We start from the raw sequence: 17,402 nt of genomic DNA on the forward strand, positions 1-17,402 counted from the left end.
ATACTGAGGGTACCACACAAAAGTGAACCTTGAAAACACAACATCCTACCTTGGGGAAAGAAATATCCAGACAAGTCAGGATAAAACAGAAAAAGTTAAGATAAAGTCATTTAAGTGGGAGGGGGCACTTCCAAATGGCCAGGTTGGGAAAAGTCTTTTTTTAGGATGTGGCATTTTAGCTGAGGGATTCTAAGCTTGTGATTCTGAAAGGTAATGTCCAGAGTGACTGAGTCAGACTGGGTCAGGCCAGGGAGGAGGAAGTTTGTTCCATCAAGTTGAATTGAAAGGATAATTGTCACTCCTAGGGAATGACCTAGGGTTGGGAGGTGGCCCCCACCCTCACCTCCCCGTACTGTCTTCCCCCTCCCATTATAGGAACAGCTCTCAGTGAGAGATTGATGCCCTGGTCCCTTCTAGATGAGGATGGAGTCCAATATCCTCACTCCCAATCAGCCATGAAAGACTTGAGTGTGTGTTCCAACCTGGTGCCAGTTGCAGTTGGAAAGGGGAGCTAGAAGGGGTTCCAAACTGGGAAGCTAGTGATGGAGAAGGAACAGGAGATAATAGGGGGGGCAGAAAGGACCTCAAAAAGCCAAATAGTTTCTGCCTTGGGGTACAGCCAGTGAGCCCTGCTCCTGTCCCAAATCTTATCAACTTATTGTTATAGAGTTTCTTTCTTCAAATCTTACCCTAGAAGCATTTCTCTCTACAATTCAGGTTCTTAAACTGGCATCCATGTATAGATGGATGAATTTATATCAGGGGAAAAATCATGTCTTTATTTTCACAGGCCTCTAACTGAAAGATTGCATTTTCTTTCTATTTATCGATTGATTTTTAAGTATGAATATTCTATTTGTTCTCCAACTATATACAATAGAAGTTTCTACCAATCATTTTTTTTGCAAGGTTTTGAATTTTACAATTTTCTCTCTCCACCCCAACAGAAGGCAATCTGATAGTGAAAGTTTGCATTTCATTCCATTATTTAAACCATGATGCTGGGAAGGAGGTCCATAGGTTTACCAGACTGACAGAGGGAGCTATGATATAAAAAGGTAAAAAGTCAGGCTTCAGGGAACAGCTCGGTGGTGCAGTGGATAGAGCACTGGTCCTGGAGTCAGGAGGAGCTGAGTTCAAATCTGATCCTCAGACACTTAATAATTGCCTAGTTGTGTGACCTTGGGCAAGTCCCTTAACACCATTGCTGTATATGAATAAATGAACAAACAAACAAGCAAAAAATAAATAAATAGATGAATGAATGGATAGATAGATAAATGGATGGATAGATAGATAGATAGATAGATAGATAGATAGATAGATAGATAAAGGAAGCCAGGCTTATCCAAGCAGAGGGGGTCCATGTTATTCTTCTTCAGGCTGACAATATCCTCCACAGCTTCCCACTTCAATCATCCGGTCAGCTGGACCAGGTAAGGGTTAAATCAGGGACTTAGACTCTACTCTGACTGAGGGCTCTTCTCTTCTCCATACCCCAAAGGGTTGCTGGGAGAGCCCTTCTCTGAGAGTCCAGCTTCTTTTCTCCCCACCTGCTGCTGTTTATAATGGGCTGCCAACCCCTTGGGGGGAATTTCATGGTTGCTCCAACCACTGACTCACCTCTCTGGGTCTAGACCCTGAATCCCTGACAGCTGAAATAAAAATAACCAAGTTTCCTCCTTGAGCCCTAAGGCTTATGCTCCTCAGAGGTCTGCCTTATCCTGCTTCCTAGACTCACAGAATCACTGATTTGGAGAACTGAAAAGATCCTTGGCAGCCATTAGTCTCTGTTTGAAACCCTCTATATCATTCTTTTTTTTTTAGATTTTTCAAGGCAGTGGAGTTAAGTGGCTTGCCCAAGGCCACACAGCTAGGTAAATATTAAGTGTCTGAGGTTGGATTCGAACCCAGGCGCTCCTGACTCCAAGGCCGGTGCTCTACTCACTGTGCCGCCTAGCCGCCCCACCTCTACATCATTCTTGAAAAATGGTTAATCACTGGGATATGGACATCATTGACAACTATGGGTTTTTGAATCAGATGACCTAGATTCAAGTCCTGCCTTTGATGCTTATCCCTCTGAGTCCTAGGGCAAAGCACTTCCCCTCCCGTGTGTCTCAGTCTCCTCATCTGTTAAATGAGGGAACTGAACTATATGGCCAAAGGGTCCATTCTAACTCCAGAACTATGTTCTAGTAATTCTGATCTCCTTTCGACTCAGGAGATGTGACTAGGCTAGACCATGCAGGAATCATCATCCTTCTTTGTCCAAGGTCTTCGGGACTAGGAGGGACTGGTTAGTCTAACCAAACCATTTTGCACATAAGGAAACTGGGGTCTAGAGAGGAAAAGTGACCTCCTCAGGGTTACCCATGCATTAAATAGCATTTTGGATTTGAACTCAGATCCCATAACTTAGATTTATTCCCCCTATTCACTTTACGATTTAGAAGAATCTATGTTTAGTCTGACCATCCCATTTTAAAGAGGAGGAAGACTGCACCCAAAGAGATGAATTTAAGCAAACCAAGGTCATAAACTTCATTTCTGCATTGGGATTCAAACCTGGATCTTCAAGCTCCCAGGCCTGGGCATTCCCTAAAACTCCACATCCTAGCTTGGTGCCCCTACCAAGAGTGAGGAAGCAGGACTTGGAGCAAGTGAAGGAGGGTAGGTGGGACATGTTAGGCTCTTATAAAGACTCAAAAGAGGTTTCTTTCAGGTCTTCTATGTTCCTTCCCCTCCTTCCAACTGCACAGATTTACCCACCTCAATCTGATCGCAGGGCCTGTTCCTCTTTCCTCTCAGGTTACAGTGGATGGCTTCACCTGAAGGAGATTGACCCGGATGAGGAGGTGCAGGGAGAAATCCATCTGCAGATGGAGATTGTGCAAGGCCAACAGCCCCAGAAGCTTCGCTGCACAGTGTTTGAGGCCAGGTAGGTGGGTGGGAGGCCCTCGCTCCCCCACACCGCCCCTAAGCAAGCTGTGGAGGTCCTGGAAAGATCTTCTCTTGGGTCCCTGCTGAGATGGGGGAATGGACTGACAAGAGGTAGTCATCATTATAATAGTTGACATTTTCATATATTTTGCTTCTTATTTGAAGCTGACAACAATCCAGTGAGGTGAATGATAGTGTTAGCTTTATTTTATAGATAAGGAAATTGAGGATCAGGGAGTTTAAATAAATTGCACAGGGTCAATCAATTCATCAATAAGCCTTTATTTACTTATTACATACCAGGCAATGGCAATGCAATGACAGATGTGACATTGAATGAATGAATGAATGAATGAAAATGCTTACCATTACCCAGGAATAATGCTAGGCACCAAACAAAACAAAGGAACAGTCCCTGTCTTTAGGGAGTTTACATTTTGTTGGGAGAGAGTGAATGAATGAATGAATGGATGGATGAATGAATGAATGAATGAATGAAAATAATTAAGTGCTTGTCAAGAGCTAGGCACTGAGCTAGTCATCACAAGGGATAGAAAGAAGCAGCAAACCAATTCCTTCCCTCAAAGAGCTTCCACTCTGATGAAAGAACATGAGATACTTTTAAGGTAGGGGCAAAGGAACCTTTGAGGGGAGAGCCCCAGCGGTTGTAGGCACCAGAGTTCTCCAACAGAGACTAGGAACTGAGCTGAGTCTTGAAGGAAACCTACACAGAGATGGGAAGCATCTGCATCAGGATTTGAACTCAGATCTTCCTCACTCCAAATCCGATGTTTTTTATCTACTACTGGTAGTTTTCCTTTATGGAACCTTCTGAAAAAACCTCTAGATAAATCAGCTTTGTGCAGGGAATCTGGCATTAACTGCAGCTGATTTGAAGATGAATCCTCTTGTGATCTGAGATGTTTCCCCATACAAAACCTCCGTCTCACCATCAAGTTTGTCAGGAATTAATATTCAAGCAATGTTCATCTCTCTCCTGTGGAAATCTTAGTTGAATTTAGGAGCAGATGGTCAGATCCCTAGAAAATATACCCAGAATAGTTACCTGCTGCCTCTTGGGTGGGGAGAGTCTGCCCCGGGTCACTCACACTCTCGTTTCCTTCAGAGATCTAGGAGTTCAAGCTATGACAGGTGAATCAATGATCAGGGCTAGTCTGTGTCCAGTGCTTGGGGTTGGACCAGCCTGTGGAAGAATCATAGGCTAAGGGGGGAGAGGAGGAGGAGGGAGCCATCTAGTCCAACCCCCTCATTTTGTGATTGTAGCTAGGGTAATCAGAGAAAGTGCTGATTTTAAGCATTGGAATGCTTCCCATGAAGCTGGTTGTTTTCTGAGGAGTATGGGTCCTATGCTGGGAGGATCCAGTGACCCCCCTCTGACCATCACCCCTGAACCCTGGCTCACAAATGATCTTCAACCCTCTTCCCCCCATCCTAGCTGCCCCAACCACCAGGAAGCAGTCAGTCCAGTTTGTCAATAACCAGTTATTCAATGCCAACTATGAACCAGGGCCTGGGGACACAAAAAGAGGCAAAAGGCAGTCCCTGCCCTCAAAGAATTTCCATTCCATTGGGAGAGACAACTAGCTTACAAATCAGTCAGAGGAGTTCAGTAGGTCTGGCTCCAAGGAAGGGACCCCAGTCCAGGAAATCTCACCTCCGGTGAGGAAGCTGAAGTTTGGGGAGATAAAGTGACTTCCCCAGGGTCACCCAACTAGTAGCAGAAGTAGCACTGACCCCCATCTCTGTAATCCCAAGTTTAACCTCTGTCCACTTGCATGTGACCTTTTCTCTGTAGAATTGACAAAGACTAAGCCAGGAAAACTCAGGTTTTTTTCCCAGATCACAGTCCTTATTTGGGGTGGGGGCAGGGGCAGGGGCAGGTCTCTTCCTTCTTTCCTCATCTCTCACATTATCTCATCTCTACCACATGTCTGCCAGATACTCTGCAAAGTTTCTTTGGGGGGTTGGTACATCTGTTTTTTCCCTTTATTGTTTGTTTTTTTTAATTGTGTTTATTTTTTGGTCCATTTTTAAGTTCTGAACTGTCTCCCTCCCTTTCCACCCCACACTAGAGAAGGCCACCATTTGACATACACATGCATACATACAGACATGAATGCATGTATTCACATATAAAACCATATTGTTCATACGTCTATTTATTGATCTTCTCTGGAAGAAGATAGTATCTTCCTTCATAGACCTTTGTAATTGTTTCAAATATTCCAATACTCAGAATAATTTATTCATAGATGGTCTTAGAACAATGTCGCTGTTCTTTGTTTGCAGTGTTCTCTTGGTTCACTTTTCATCATTTCTTGCAAGTCTTTCCATGTTTTTCTAAAATTAATGAGCTCATCATTTCTTACAGCATAGTAGTCTTCCATCACGTTCATATAGCATGACTTGTTTAGCCATTCCTTAGTTGATGGGCATCCCCTCCATTTCTAGGCATCATCTGGCTTTTTGTAACTTCTCCTTCCTCAGGATCTACTCTTCCCTTACTCTTTTGTTTTTCTGTTTTTGGTTTGGTTTTTTTTTTGCAAGGCAATGGGGTTAAATGCCCCCATTGCCCAAAGTCATACAGCCAACTGAGGCTGGCTTTGAACTCAGGTCCTCCTACCTCCAGGGCCAGTGCTCTATCCACTGTGCCACTTAGCTGCCCCTCTTTTTTTATTTTTATTTTTTTTGCTTTTGTTTTCCCTTCTTTTTCTAATCAAAACCTGTTCCAAGCTGCTGTTGGCAGCCTTGAGAGAAGAAGCTTTATGGATAATAGGATCATAGACATAGAATAGGAAAGGAATTCAATGTCCTCATTTTACAAACGAGGAAACTGAGACCCAGGAGATTGAAGGCATTTGCCTCTGGTGAACAGGTTACAAGGGATGGAAATAGGATTGAACCAAGATTCTCTGGTTCCCAATCTAGTTTTCTTTTGATTTGAAGCCTAATCTTCTAATTTTACAGAGGCTCAGAGAGGGGAAGGGACTTTACCCCAAGTCACACAGCTAAGAGGAACAGGAGAGATTCTTATTCAGGTCCTCTGACTACAAATCTGACCTTCTTCTGCAAGTTACAGCAGCTCTTCCTTAGAGTAAGCCCAGCTGTGTGTCTGATGCCATCCCTGCCCATTCCCTACCCCCAATACGTCTCCTCTGAGTCTTTCCCTCTCTCTGACCGTTGCCTGTGCTGACCCTGCCGGTTATGCCCACGTGTGCGCCCATCTGTGTGTGGGAGTGTTTGGGAATCTCCAAGAATGACTCACTTTCCCTTCTCATTGGTGGGAGCAATGATGGACAGCCCAGACATGTTGGGGATTTCTCCTGGTGTTTTGGGTCCCTCTCTTGCACTGAGTCACTCTGGGAGGGGAGGAGGCGGTATGGAGACAGTCTGCTGCCTCCCCTGACTGGACTGTCTGGGGCTCCCCAGGTATTTTTAGCTGCCACCCACAACCTATGCCAACCTCAGGGAGTGAGTCACAGAGAATTCCAGTCTTAGGAAGCACATCTCTGGGTCCAAAGCCATTTTGGATCTGCCCCTTCTCTGATGACGGAGCAGGTGAACTAGGGAGCCAGCTTTGGCTCTATGCCCATCAGACCACCAGCAGCGGTTGGAGACTGTACCTCCTAGTTTATCTGGAATGGAACTGGAAGCTAGAGCCCTGGGGCTCTGTGTCTATGCTCCAGTTCATCAAAGGATGAAAGGTCATAGTTCATAAGAACATAGACCGGAAATCATAAAGTCTAATCTCTCAGTTTATAGATGAGGAAATTGAGGCCTTTGGACAATGCCAGTTCCTGCACAATGCTTGGGTGACTTCCCCTCTCTTGATGTCCTTTCCTCCCTATCTTAGGGTCAGAGATTTAAATCTTGTAGGAACCTTAGATATCATCTATCTAGTCTATTGTATTCATTTGCAGTGGAGAAAGCAGATTTGGAACCCCAGAGGCAGACACTATGGGTACAAGACATAAAAATGAAACAGGCCCTGCCCTTAGGAAGCTTATACTCCATTGGAGGAGACAGCATGTAGAAGAGTAGGCAAGGGCAAGACAAATACAGAACAGATAGAAAGTACTCTTAGAGATAAAGGCACAAGTGTCTGGGAAGGTGGTGTCCAAACTGAGTCTGGAAGGACTCAAGGGATTCCAAGAGATGGATGTGAGGATGGAGAACATTCTAAGAATGGGGGACATCCAGTGGAAAATCCAAGAGATGGAAGATGGAGTATCACTTGTGCCGAACAGCAGAGAGGAAGCTACCGTTGGACCATAAAGAACTTGGAGGGAAGTAATGTAAAGAACATGAGAAAGAGAGGAAAAGTCAGGACTTCAACTGCAAAGCAAAGGAGTGAGGAAGACCTGAGTTCAAATCCAGTTGCAGATACAAACTTGTGTGACCTTGGACAAGTCACTTAACCTCTGTTTGCCTCCATTTTCTCAACCATAAAATGGGAATAACAATGATAATTTATCTCCCAAGGTTGTAAGGATCAAAAAAGATATTATTTGTAGAAAACATTTTAGTACATAAAAATACCTACTCCCTTCTTCCTCCCCTTCTCCATCCATGCCTCTTGATGGTTCACAGTCTTAGAAGCTAGAATTAGAAAGGACCATAGCAGCTATCTACCATCTCCCCAATATATAAGAATCGCAGTCCCCAGCCCACACTGTGACATGTTGGACAGGCAGTCATGTAGCCTCCTTTGAAGACTCCCAGTGAATGGGAGCCCACCAATGGGAGCCCTCTCTTCGTCAGTCGGTGCATTTACGGACAGATCCAATTATAGAAAATAGCCTGTTGTTTCTCTTGATGTTATGAATATTGTTATTTTCCCCCGGGTTCAAGCTTCATTTTGTCTTTTTGAGAGTTTCACCCATTGTTCCTGGTTCTGTCCCTTGGAACCCAGCAGAACAAAGCTCATCCCACCTCCTCAAGACAACCCTTCAAAATCTTGAGGATAGCTCTCCTTTCCTGTTCCCCCCCCTCCCTATTCTGTGGAACCTTCTTTGGGTTAAGCATCCCTAGTTCCTCCTCTGCTCCTCATATGACATGGCCATAAATCCTTTCACCCCACCCCCCACCTCATTGCCATCCTCTGGATGCTATAATCAATGTCCATCTTGAACTGTGGTGCCCAGAACTGAACATATCATTTCCAATCAATACACATTTATTAAGTGCCTAGAATATGCTAGGCACTGCTAAGCACTTGATGTTTACTCCCATCAGATGCTAGGTGGCGCCATAGTGGACAGAGCCCTGGGCCTAGAGTCAGGAAGACTCCTCTTCCTGAGTTCAAATCCAGCCCTAGACACTTACAGACAAGTCATTTATCCTGTTTGCCTCAGTTTCCTCATCTGTCAAATGAACTGGAGAAGAAAATGGCAGACCACTCCAGCATCTTTGTCAGGAAAATTCCAAATGGGGTCATGGAGAGTCAGACACAAGTGAAACAACATCAATGAAACATCATTTTCTTATTCCTGGAAGGTCTCCCTACTTCTCTTTACTCTTTCAAAAATGTTTTTCCTTCCAACCCAGTACTGAACGTTTTGTGCCAAATTTGGTCCAAAATATGAATTTCACAAGGGATCACTTGTAGTTGTAGTTGCTTCCTAAATGAACCCCAAACAACTAAATAACAAATAAAACTCAACAGAAACATACATTCTTCAATATAACATGCTCCTGCACTGGAAGAGTTAACGTACCCCTAGAGTGCATTCACTTTTTGGTTGCCACATCATATCAATCTTACAGCCTCTGAAAGCGTGACAGAATGAGAGGGAGCCAGCCTCCACGCCAGGAAGACCTGGGTTCAAGCCCAACCTTCTGACCCAGAGTCACTTAACTTTTCAAAGCTCTGGGCACTCTCTAGATGGGGGGACAAAGTTCCAGCCTACTATGGTAGGGGGAGCTTTCTTTTCTGGGAGTCCCTCCTGCTATTGCCATCCTAGGGTGTTTGACTCTGTAGCCCATGCTTTTCCTAATAACCACTCTCTCTCTCATGACAAAATTCCCTTCTCTGATTCCTGTTCCTAATGTTTACGTAGAATTACTGTTGTTATTTTGATGATTTTAAGTTTCCTGACATTCTGGTTGGATGTCTTGTAAGGTCTGGTTGTGACACAAGCTTTGGTGGGGTTTACATTGGGGAGGTTTTGGTGGGATACTCTGACCTTCTGGGCCAAAGAAGATTAGACTAAGACTTTGCTCTTGGGTGGGAGGGAGGGGCCCCTTGTCTCTCTGCATTGTCCACTTGGGTCCCAAAGGATAAAGGGGAAGCCAGAACTTACCCAGTCACCTGTCTTTCCCCAGGGACTTGGCCCGAAAGGACCGTAATGGAGCATCTGACCCCTTTGTCCGAGTGCGCTACAATGGCAAGACCCAAGAGAGTTCGGTGAGGAGCCAGAGAGGGGAGGGGGCATGGGATCATCGTTACCCCATTCCCAGTAGAAAGGAGGAAGGAGGCAATGAGATTATTCTCTCAACCAAGCATGGATCAAAGAACTAGCTAAAGCCCACCCAGACCCACCTCCACAGAGCCCTAGTTAGAAACTGATTCAAGATAGATGGAGTATAGTCCCGACTGTCACTCACCTTGAGCCATTCACTTCTCTACTCAGTGCCTCAGTTTTCCCATATGAGAAAGACAGAGGAGACAAGACCAAAGATCTTAGATCCCCTAGATCTAGACCTGAAAGGGACTTCAGAGTTTCACTGACTCCCATTTTTTGGATGAGGGGACTGAGGCTTAAGGAATATAAGTGACTTGACCACAGCCATAGAGGTATTAAGTTTCAGAGGTGGGATCTGAACCCAGAGCCAGGACTTTTTCCACACTGGTGCTGTGGGTGGTTCTCCTAACTCTGCCTCAGGGAGTGAGCCCCTCTCTGGTCTGAGGCTCCAGGAATGTGCCTGGTCTGAGAAGAACCTCTGAATAAAGGAGCTCCCCCGCTCCTGAGCATCAAATCTGGGGTACATCAGACATGTATGGAACTGGCTGCCCACTTTGATCAGATTGTGAAGAAATCCTGTTACCCAAGATGGAATGAGACCTTTGAATTTGAGTTGGATGAGTCTGCCCCGGGGACACTGTGTGTAGAAGCCTGGGACTGGGACCTGGTCAGCAGAAATGACTTTCTGGGCAAGGTAAGTTGAGCCCAACTCAGCTTAGTCCTGGATGGTTTCTCCCTTTTCAAGAAAATATCTGTTTGTTATGAATTCAACAACTACCAACAAACACTAACTAATACACAAAGGAGAACCAGAAGAGGCTTATTTAAGTCAACATGTCTTATATCATTTGGGGTTTTTGTTTTTGTTTTAATTTTGTTTGTTTTTGCAAGGTAATGGGGTTAAGTGACTTGGCCAAGGTCACATAGCTGGGCAATTATTAAGTGTCTGAGGTCAAATTTGAGTCTTCCTGGCTTCAGGTCTAGTGCTCTATCCACTATGTCACCTAGCCACCCTCCCCCACAGGGATTTTTGTTTTTTAAAGGTGTCTTTAGCCATAAATGTGGACACACCCAACTACATACATATCTTATTGATTTAGAGTTAGACAAGATCTTAGGGGAATTCTAATCTAGCATCCTCATTTTATAGATGAAGAAGCTTATGTTTCTTCCCCAAGGTCATACAGTGGTCAAATAGTACAAAGACAGGATTTGAACCTGGGGCCTCTGACTCTGTAGCCCATGCTTTTCCTAATGACCACTCTCTCTCTCTCATGACAAAATTCCCTTCTCTGATTCAGCCTACTTGGTTCAATGAAGAGAAGCTATTTCTTGTGGAGAACCCCAGATTGTACTTCCAGGGGTATCATGGGTGAGGTTGTTCTGTCTTGAGTCATGGTGGCAGCAGTACTTTGGACCCAGAACATTTCATGGGATGATCTAGGGAGGTGTAGGATTGGAGCTGGGGTCATCTTTGTTCTGGGGATAATTAATGAACAAATGACCCATAGTCCCTAAAGAGGGTAATGAAGGGGGAAATTCCCAGTCACCAGGGATGGGCTTCTCTGACTGGGGAGGGGCCGGATCAGAATATCCTGGTCACCTTCCATTTTGCATCCAATTCTACAAGTATTGTTTGGGGTTTTCCAAAAGAAGTTGCTTCTTTTCTGTTCATCCAAGCAAATACTGACCAAGCTGAAGGAAAATTTATCTAGGAGGCAGTGTAGTACAATGGAAAGAGCATGGGATCTGAACTGGAGTTTAGATCCTGCTTCTGTCATTTACTACTGTGTGACCTTGGGAAATCATTTAACTTCCCCAGGTTCAATTTTCTCATCTATACAACGAGGGAGGTTTGGTGGCCTCTGAGGTTCCTAGTCTGGTACCAAGGTATCTCCTTTCCACCAAGTTGGTGACACATTAGGGAACCATTTAGAAAGCTAATTGTCCTTACTCTCCAACTTATAAACAACTCACTTACTAAACTTTTTATTTGCAGGCAGGAACCAGAGGGAATACTTAGGGATCCTCAGATCAGTGATAGGGCTGAGTCCCAAGTGGGCAGAGCAGCTTCATTCTGACCTTCTCTGATTTCTTTCCTTCCTCAGGTGATGTTCAATATCCATGGACTGCAGGCTGCCCAGCGGGAAGAGGGCTGGTTCTGGCTGCGCCCAGACCAATCCAAGACCCGGGTGGATGAGTGAGTGACCCAAAGGTTTTCAGAGGGGAATTTTTAGCATGGAGACTGGAGGGCTTCAGGACTAAGATTTGGCCTAAAAAGCAGATCATTCCATGGAAGATTAGTTCCTCACTACCTGGACGCCCTAGAGAAGCATTTGAGTCACTGACCCTTTCCAATCCACAGCCTTCCTCCTGTGGGGCTCTCTTATAACCCTGTGGCTCCAGGAATATCAGTGGGACACAGTATCTGGCCTCTAAAGAGGGGGCTAGCTGGTCACTTGGCTTCAGATGTATCTCAACTCATCCTTTGTCATCCCATTGGGAGGGTCCCAGCGCCTACATAGGGCTGGAGAAGAATCAACCCATCAATCAGCAAGCACTTATTAATTTCTGACTTTGGGCCAGCCCTGTGCTTAGTGCTGGTGATATAAGGAAAAAAGCATCCCCTACCCTCAAGGAGTTTGCATTCTAAACATTCTAAACAGGAAGAACACTTCCCTATATTGACCTTGGGGAATGGGGAAATTCTATATTCTTGTCATTGAAGCAGATGTAAGATGTTTATCATAGATACAGATCTGAAGGAAATTTAGAGAGTCCACCCCTTTCACTTTATAGATAAGGAAACTGAGGCACAGAGGACTTAAGGTCAGAGTGTCTGAGGTAGGATTCAAAATCAGATCTTTTTGATTCCAAACCTGCCCTCTTGACATACCACCTTTGAGTGTGGGATTGGGGTATTGGGGTGGAAATGTGGCAATGTCTAAGCCCTCAAAGACCTCTCAGTTCACTTGGGCATCAAGAGATGGATGCATGAGAAATAAATCAACAATATAGAAGACTAACTGTCCTGGATTGTTGATTTAAAGTGGGGTCCAGGGAGGGGAAAAACTAAGGTAATGTTGGATGTGAGGGGAGCTTGAAGGGTGAGAAGGTTGGGGATAAGTGGGGCGAATGGGAAAGGCAGAAGGTGAGCAGGACACTTGAGCAGTGGATAACGTAGATTGAGAGGCCTTGAATTCAAGCCAAGGAATTTAACTTGGACTCAGTTTTCTCTTTTGTTAAAGGGTTTGCAATGAGATGAGATGTAACAACCTTGAAGTTTCTGCTGCCTTCTACACCTCTGAATCCTCTGGATTCAATCATTCTGGAGTTCTCGGACTCTGGAATTTTCTCTTGCAAGACTGGGGGGTGATTGTGTGATGTAAACAGTATTTGGGGAAGATAAATCTTTAACAATATGCTGCCTAGATGGGAGGGAGGAGAGAGTTTGGAAGGATGGCAGTCTGATTCAGGGTTTTGATTAAGTCTGTCTTGGTGACTGTGCCTTCTGCTTCCAGGGGCAGCCTGGGCTCCTTACAGCTGCAGGTGTTGCTTCGGGATGAAACTGTGCTGCCTTCCAATCACTACCTGCCCCTTGTGCAACTGCTTTGCCGTGAAGTCAAACTGAACCCCAAGGTTAGGGCTGGGAGCATGGGCATGCTGGCTTCCTCATCTGGAGCTGGAAAAATTCATCAGTGGGGGAATCTTTTTCCTTCTAGGGCCCTGGATTTAGTGCTGGAGACTCCCAGGCTACCCCTGATTTTGTCCCTGGGTCCCTTTTCTCCCTGGGGGTGGGGGGTAGCATCTTCCACTCTAGAGAGGTAGAATAAGAGAACTTTCATTGAAATGTGCCTTCCTGACCAAGGATAGGGAGACCCACCTTGCAGAAAAACAAATTGAGACCCTGGTTTGGGGGTATCGGGGGAGGAAGTTTGTGTCCTAGTTAGAGGTCATGTCCCAGTTCTTTGGGGAGGGGTAGTAGATTTCAGCCTCATTCTTCACTGGTCCTTCCTTCTCTCACCCAACACTTTGTCCCTCCTTTTTCTCACCTCTGAAGGACCATCCAGTGCAGCTAATCTCCCTAATTGAGGAGACCACAACGGCTGAGTGTCGCCAGGAGGTGGCCACCAATCTGGTCAAGCTCTTCCTGGGGCAGGGGCTAGCCAAGGAATTCCTGGACCTACTTTTCCAACTGGAGCTCAAACGGACTGGTAATTGGCCTTGCTTGGGGAGCAGGGCAGTCCTAAGGGCCCAGAAAGTGTGGCACATTGATGGGGGTAGGAAAAGTAGGGGGCAGTCTCAAGTGCAGATCTTTAGAAATATAGCTGCTAAACTTAGGAGGAAGAATGCAGTGCAGAGAGCATCCAAATAAAGGTTCCTGCAGGAAGTGAGACTTAAATCTTGGAGTTCCTGGAGGCTGGAAATAGGTTAAAGATGACAAGGGAGAGCATCTGGCTAAGGGGAGGGGGAACAGTGAGAACAAACATCAACAGACAATGGGGTGAGCAGAGCATTTTATGAGGCATAGGACACTGGTACAGCTAGTACAACTGAATCTCATGGTTGACTACCTCATAGTCCTCAGGCCTGGGGGGAGGGAGTAGGGGGAATGAAGCCACTCAGGAGAAGATCTGTGGCCAAGTACCCTAGGCCCTCAGCTGGTGGATTTTCCAGCTTCTGCTCTCATGGCAACCTGAACAGAGCCATATCTCAAACTCAGCGGTCTCCTTTACCATCCTCCCAGGTCCCTCATAATCATCTTTTATTTTGTTTTTATTAGCTATATATATATATATATATATATATATATATATATATATCTGGCTCATACTATACACTTATTAAATGTTTATTGATTTTTCAGTTGAAGCCAATACCCTCTTCCGGAGCAATTCCTTGGCCTCCAAGTCCATGGAGTCCTTTTTGAAGGTGAGATGGAAGTGGAGGAGAGGGCAGGAAGGCTTGGGGATATGGATAGAACCAGAGATAGGGAAAGACTCCTTCCCAACCACCCCCTGATCCACACATTCACACTCCCCTTTAATAAATGGGAACAAACCTTCCTGAAGACACACCGTGGAAAACTAAGAGAGGGAGGGAAGGTTGAAGGAATGGGGAAGTACTGGGGACTCTTCACAAGGTTCCCAGCAAATATGGAGGCATGTGTGGTTACAACAGAACCCAGATCCACCAAGCTGAAAAGGAGCCAGATGATGCAATGATCAATAAAACAAAAGTAAACATCAATAAAGCTACTTCATCTAGTCCAGGACTTCATAAGAAGCTTGCAAGCATTCTGGTAGAGAAGTACAACTATGGGACTCTAGTAAATAGTCCTAGCTTGTTTCTAGAATCAGGAAGGTCCTACCTAAGTTACCTGCTAAAATCCTACCAAAGCTACCAGTTGTGTGATCCTGGGCAAATTACTTAACTGTTTGTTTGCCTCAGTTTTCCTATCTGTAAAATGGAGATAATAATTGCATCTATCTCTCGGGATTGTTGTGAAGAGGAAGTATTATACAAAATATTAGCTATCATTGATCTTTCTCAGTCTTCTTTTCTAGGTCATCCATCTTTGGTCCCCCAGACAAGGATGAGTTCTGGGGCTTTGTCCTAGGCCTTCTTTTCTCATAGCACCTTCCTCTTTCAATAATCTCATTGAGTCTCATAGGTTCAATTATCATCTTTATTCAGATGATTTTTGAATCTGGGTGCTTGAATATATCACTTAGTCTCCCTGGGTCTCAGTTTCCTTTTCTGTAAAATGGGGGGAGGGGTGTAGACTAGATGGCCTCTGAGGTTCTTTACAGCTTTAGATCTTGTGTATGTGTGACCTATACATCCAAGTTCTCATCTCTCCCAAACTCTGGTAACCATTTGGCTGTTAGCTCCACCTAAACATATAAGAGGTGTCTCAAACTCAACCTGTACAAAAATGGAACTCATTATCTTCTTTCCTAAACTTGTCTCTCCTCTAAACTTCTCTCCTTCTTTTAAGGGCACTACCATCCTTCTAGTATAGAATCTTCCTCAACCTTTCCTTAAAGGTAATAAGGCTCACTTTTGTCTTTGCAACTCTAGAGCTTAGCAAAGGGTCTGACACAAATTAGGCATTTATTGTTGTTTGAATGATTGCAGATGTGGGGACCTGAGCCCCAAAGGATGGTGAGTATTTGGACAAGTAGAGAGGAAGCAGGATGGCAAGTCCATTTTACTTCCTCATTCAATCTCTGCTATGTCCCCCATAGTACCAACTCTCCTTTTCCCACTCGCCTCCCTCTGTGACTTATCCTGGCCCCTATCTCCTGTAGGTCTCAGGCATGCAGTACCTACACAGCGTTCTGGGTCCAATAATCAACCGAATCTTTGAAGAGAAGAAGTATGTAGAACTGGACCCCAGCAAAGTGGAGATCAAAGATGTGGGGTGAGGACAGTTCCTGGTGGGAGGGAGAATGCTAAGGACCCCAGGGTCTTTGATGGCCTAAATGAGATTTAGTTGTTGCAGGATTCAGAACTTGGAAGAAAGAGAAATCCTGGCTCTTTGTCTCTGTCTGTTTAGGGGTGTCTCTGCCTGTGCCCCTGTTTCTCTCTGAGGGAATTAATTCTTGATCCTGTATTTATATCCATTTTTATTTTGTAATCATATTCTGTGTTTTATGTTCCAAACCTGGAATTTTCCTCTGTATCTGGGTGAAGTAGCTTATGGGTATCAACAGTTCAGCCTGCCCCAATCTCAAGAGAGAAACCTAGGATGCAATTATTACTAGATGAGGAAAAAACTGTTCTGAATGCTCTCCCAAAACATTGTTGCAGCATTTCCCACCAGATTTGTGGGGGTATCACCGGGATCTGACCTTGGCCCATCGCTAACAATTAAGGGAGTCTTTATCTAATTCTTCAGTCACCAGTAAGTCTGCCCTTATCAGTACCCTCAGGATGCAACTAGGATCCATAAAATTCAAGCAAACATTTCTTAGAGAGAAGTAATCATTATCTCACATGGTGCTTTGTTGGAACCATTAATCTCTCATCTTTGTAAGGCTGGCCAATTACATGAGTTTCTGTTCTATTCTTCGTTCCATGCTTATAAAAATGAATTGCCCCTTCAATCCAAGGTCTCTTAGATAGAGTCAGGGCCATTAGACCTAGCCTTTATTATCAGGGTGCATGCCCCGATTAAGAAATGATATCTTGCAGAGGATTGCCTCAATTTACCTTTTTTTCTTAAATTTTATTCATTGACCTCTCTATGCTTGTGATCCTACGTTTCTATGTATCTGTGTTTCTTTGTCTAGGTATCTTTGTTTTTCCTGTCTCTCTTTGTGTATGTCTCTTTGAATCACTAAAGGTGTTTGTATCTGGGCCTTTATCTGAATCTCTGTATGTCAGCGCCTCTGTGTGTTTGGAAAAGTCTTCATTTGTTTAAGTCTCTCTATAAACATGTCTATGTCTGCATCTTCCTCTGTGTCTCTGTCTCTCTCTATACTTGTGTCTGTCTATGTCTGTGTCTGTGTCTATATCTATACCTATACCTCTTCTTACATCTACATGTATGCCTGTGTCTTTGCCCATGTCTTTGTCTATGCTCATCTCTATAAATATATACATACTCACACACACACATACACACACACATATCTTTCTCTGTCTCTGTGTGTCTGTGTCTGTTCAAGTTGTGGGAGATTAGGGCCACCAGACCAGCATGGCATGTGTACCTCCCTCACTCCAGGTGTTCGGGACTGCACCGGATCCAGACAGAGAGTGAGGTGATGGAGCACAGTGCCCAGACACTGCAGTCATATCTAGGTGGGCTCCTATCAGCTATCAGTCGCTCAGTGAGGATGTGTCCAGCAGTCATCCGTGCCACCTTCCGCCAGCTTTTCAAACGGGTGCAGGAGCATTTTCCTGAGAACAAGCACCAGGTTGGAGTCCATTATCTTCCAAATTGGGATGCTGCCCCTGGGATGGCAG

The 17,402-nt window shown here is 44.8% G+C and overlaps 1 protein-coding gene across 2 annotated transcripts in view; it reads left to right on the plus strand.

The window, feature by feature from the left end:
- The window catches only part of LOC141488959 (ras GTPase-activating protein 4-like), a 49,248-nt gene that overhangs the window by 21,851 nt on the left and 9,995 nt on the right, over nt 1-17,402 (plus strand). For both annotated transcript variants that reach the window (XM_074189461.1, XM_074189462.1), the window contains exons 5-13: nt 2,812-2,941; nt 9,289-9,370; nt 9,991-10,122; nt 11,537-11,628; nt 12,950-13,067; nt 13,489-13,642; nt 14,296-14,360; nt 15,743-15,855; nt 17,161-17,353. In XM_074189461.1, coding sequence (XP_074045562.1) covers nt 2,812-2,941; nt 9,289-9,370; nt 9,991-10,122; nt 11,537-11,628; nt 12,950-13,067; nt 13,489-13,642; nt 14,296-14,360; nt 15,743-15,855; nt 17,161-17,353 — 1,079 coding nt within the window. The remainder of the gene's footprint in view (nt 1-2,811; nt 2,942-9,288; nt 9,371-9,990; nt 10,123-11,536; nt 11,629-12,949; nt 13,068-13,488; nt 13,643-14,295; nt 14,361-15,742; nt 15,856-17,160; nt 17,354-17,402) is intronic.

This window comes from Macrotis lagotis, chromosome 5, assembly GCF_037893015.1.
Source record: "Macrotis lagotis isolate mMagLag1 chromosome 5, bilby.v1.9.chrom.fasta, whole genome shotgun sequence".
Lineage (NCBI taxonomy): Eukaryota > Metazoa > Chordata > Mammalia > Peramelemorphia > Peramelidae > Macrotis > Macrotis lagotis.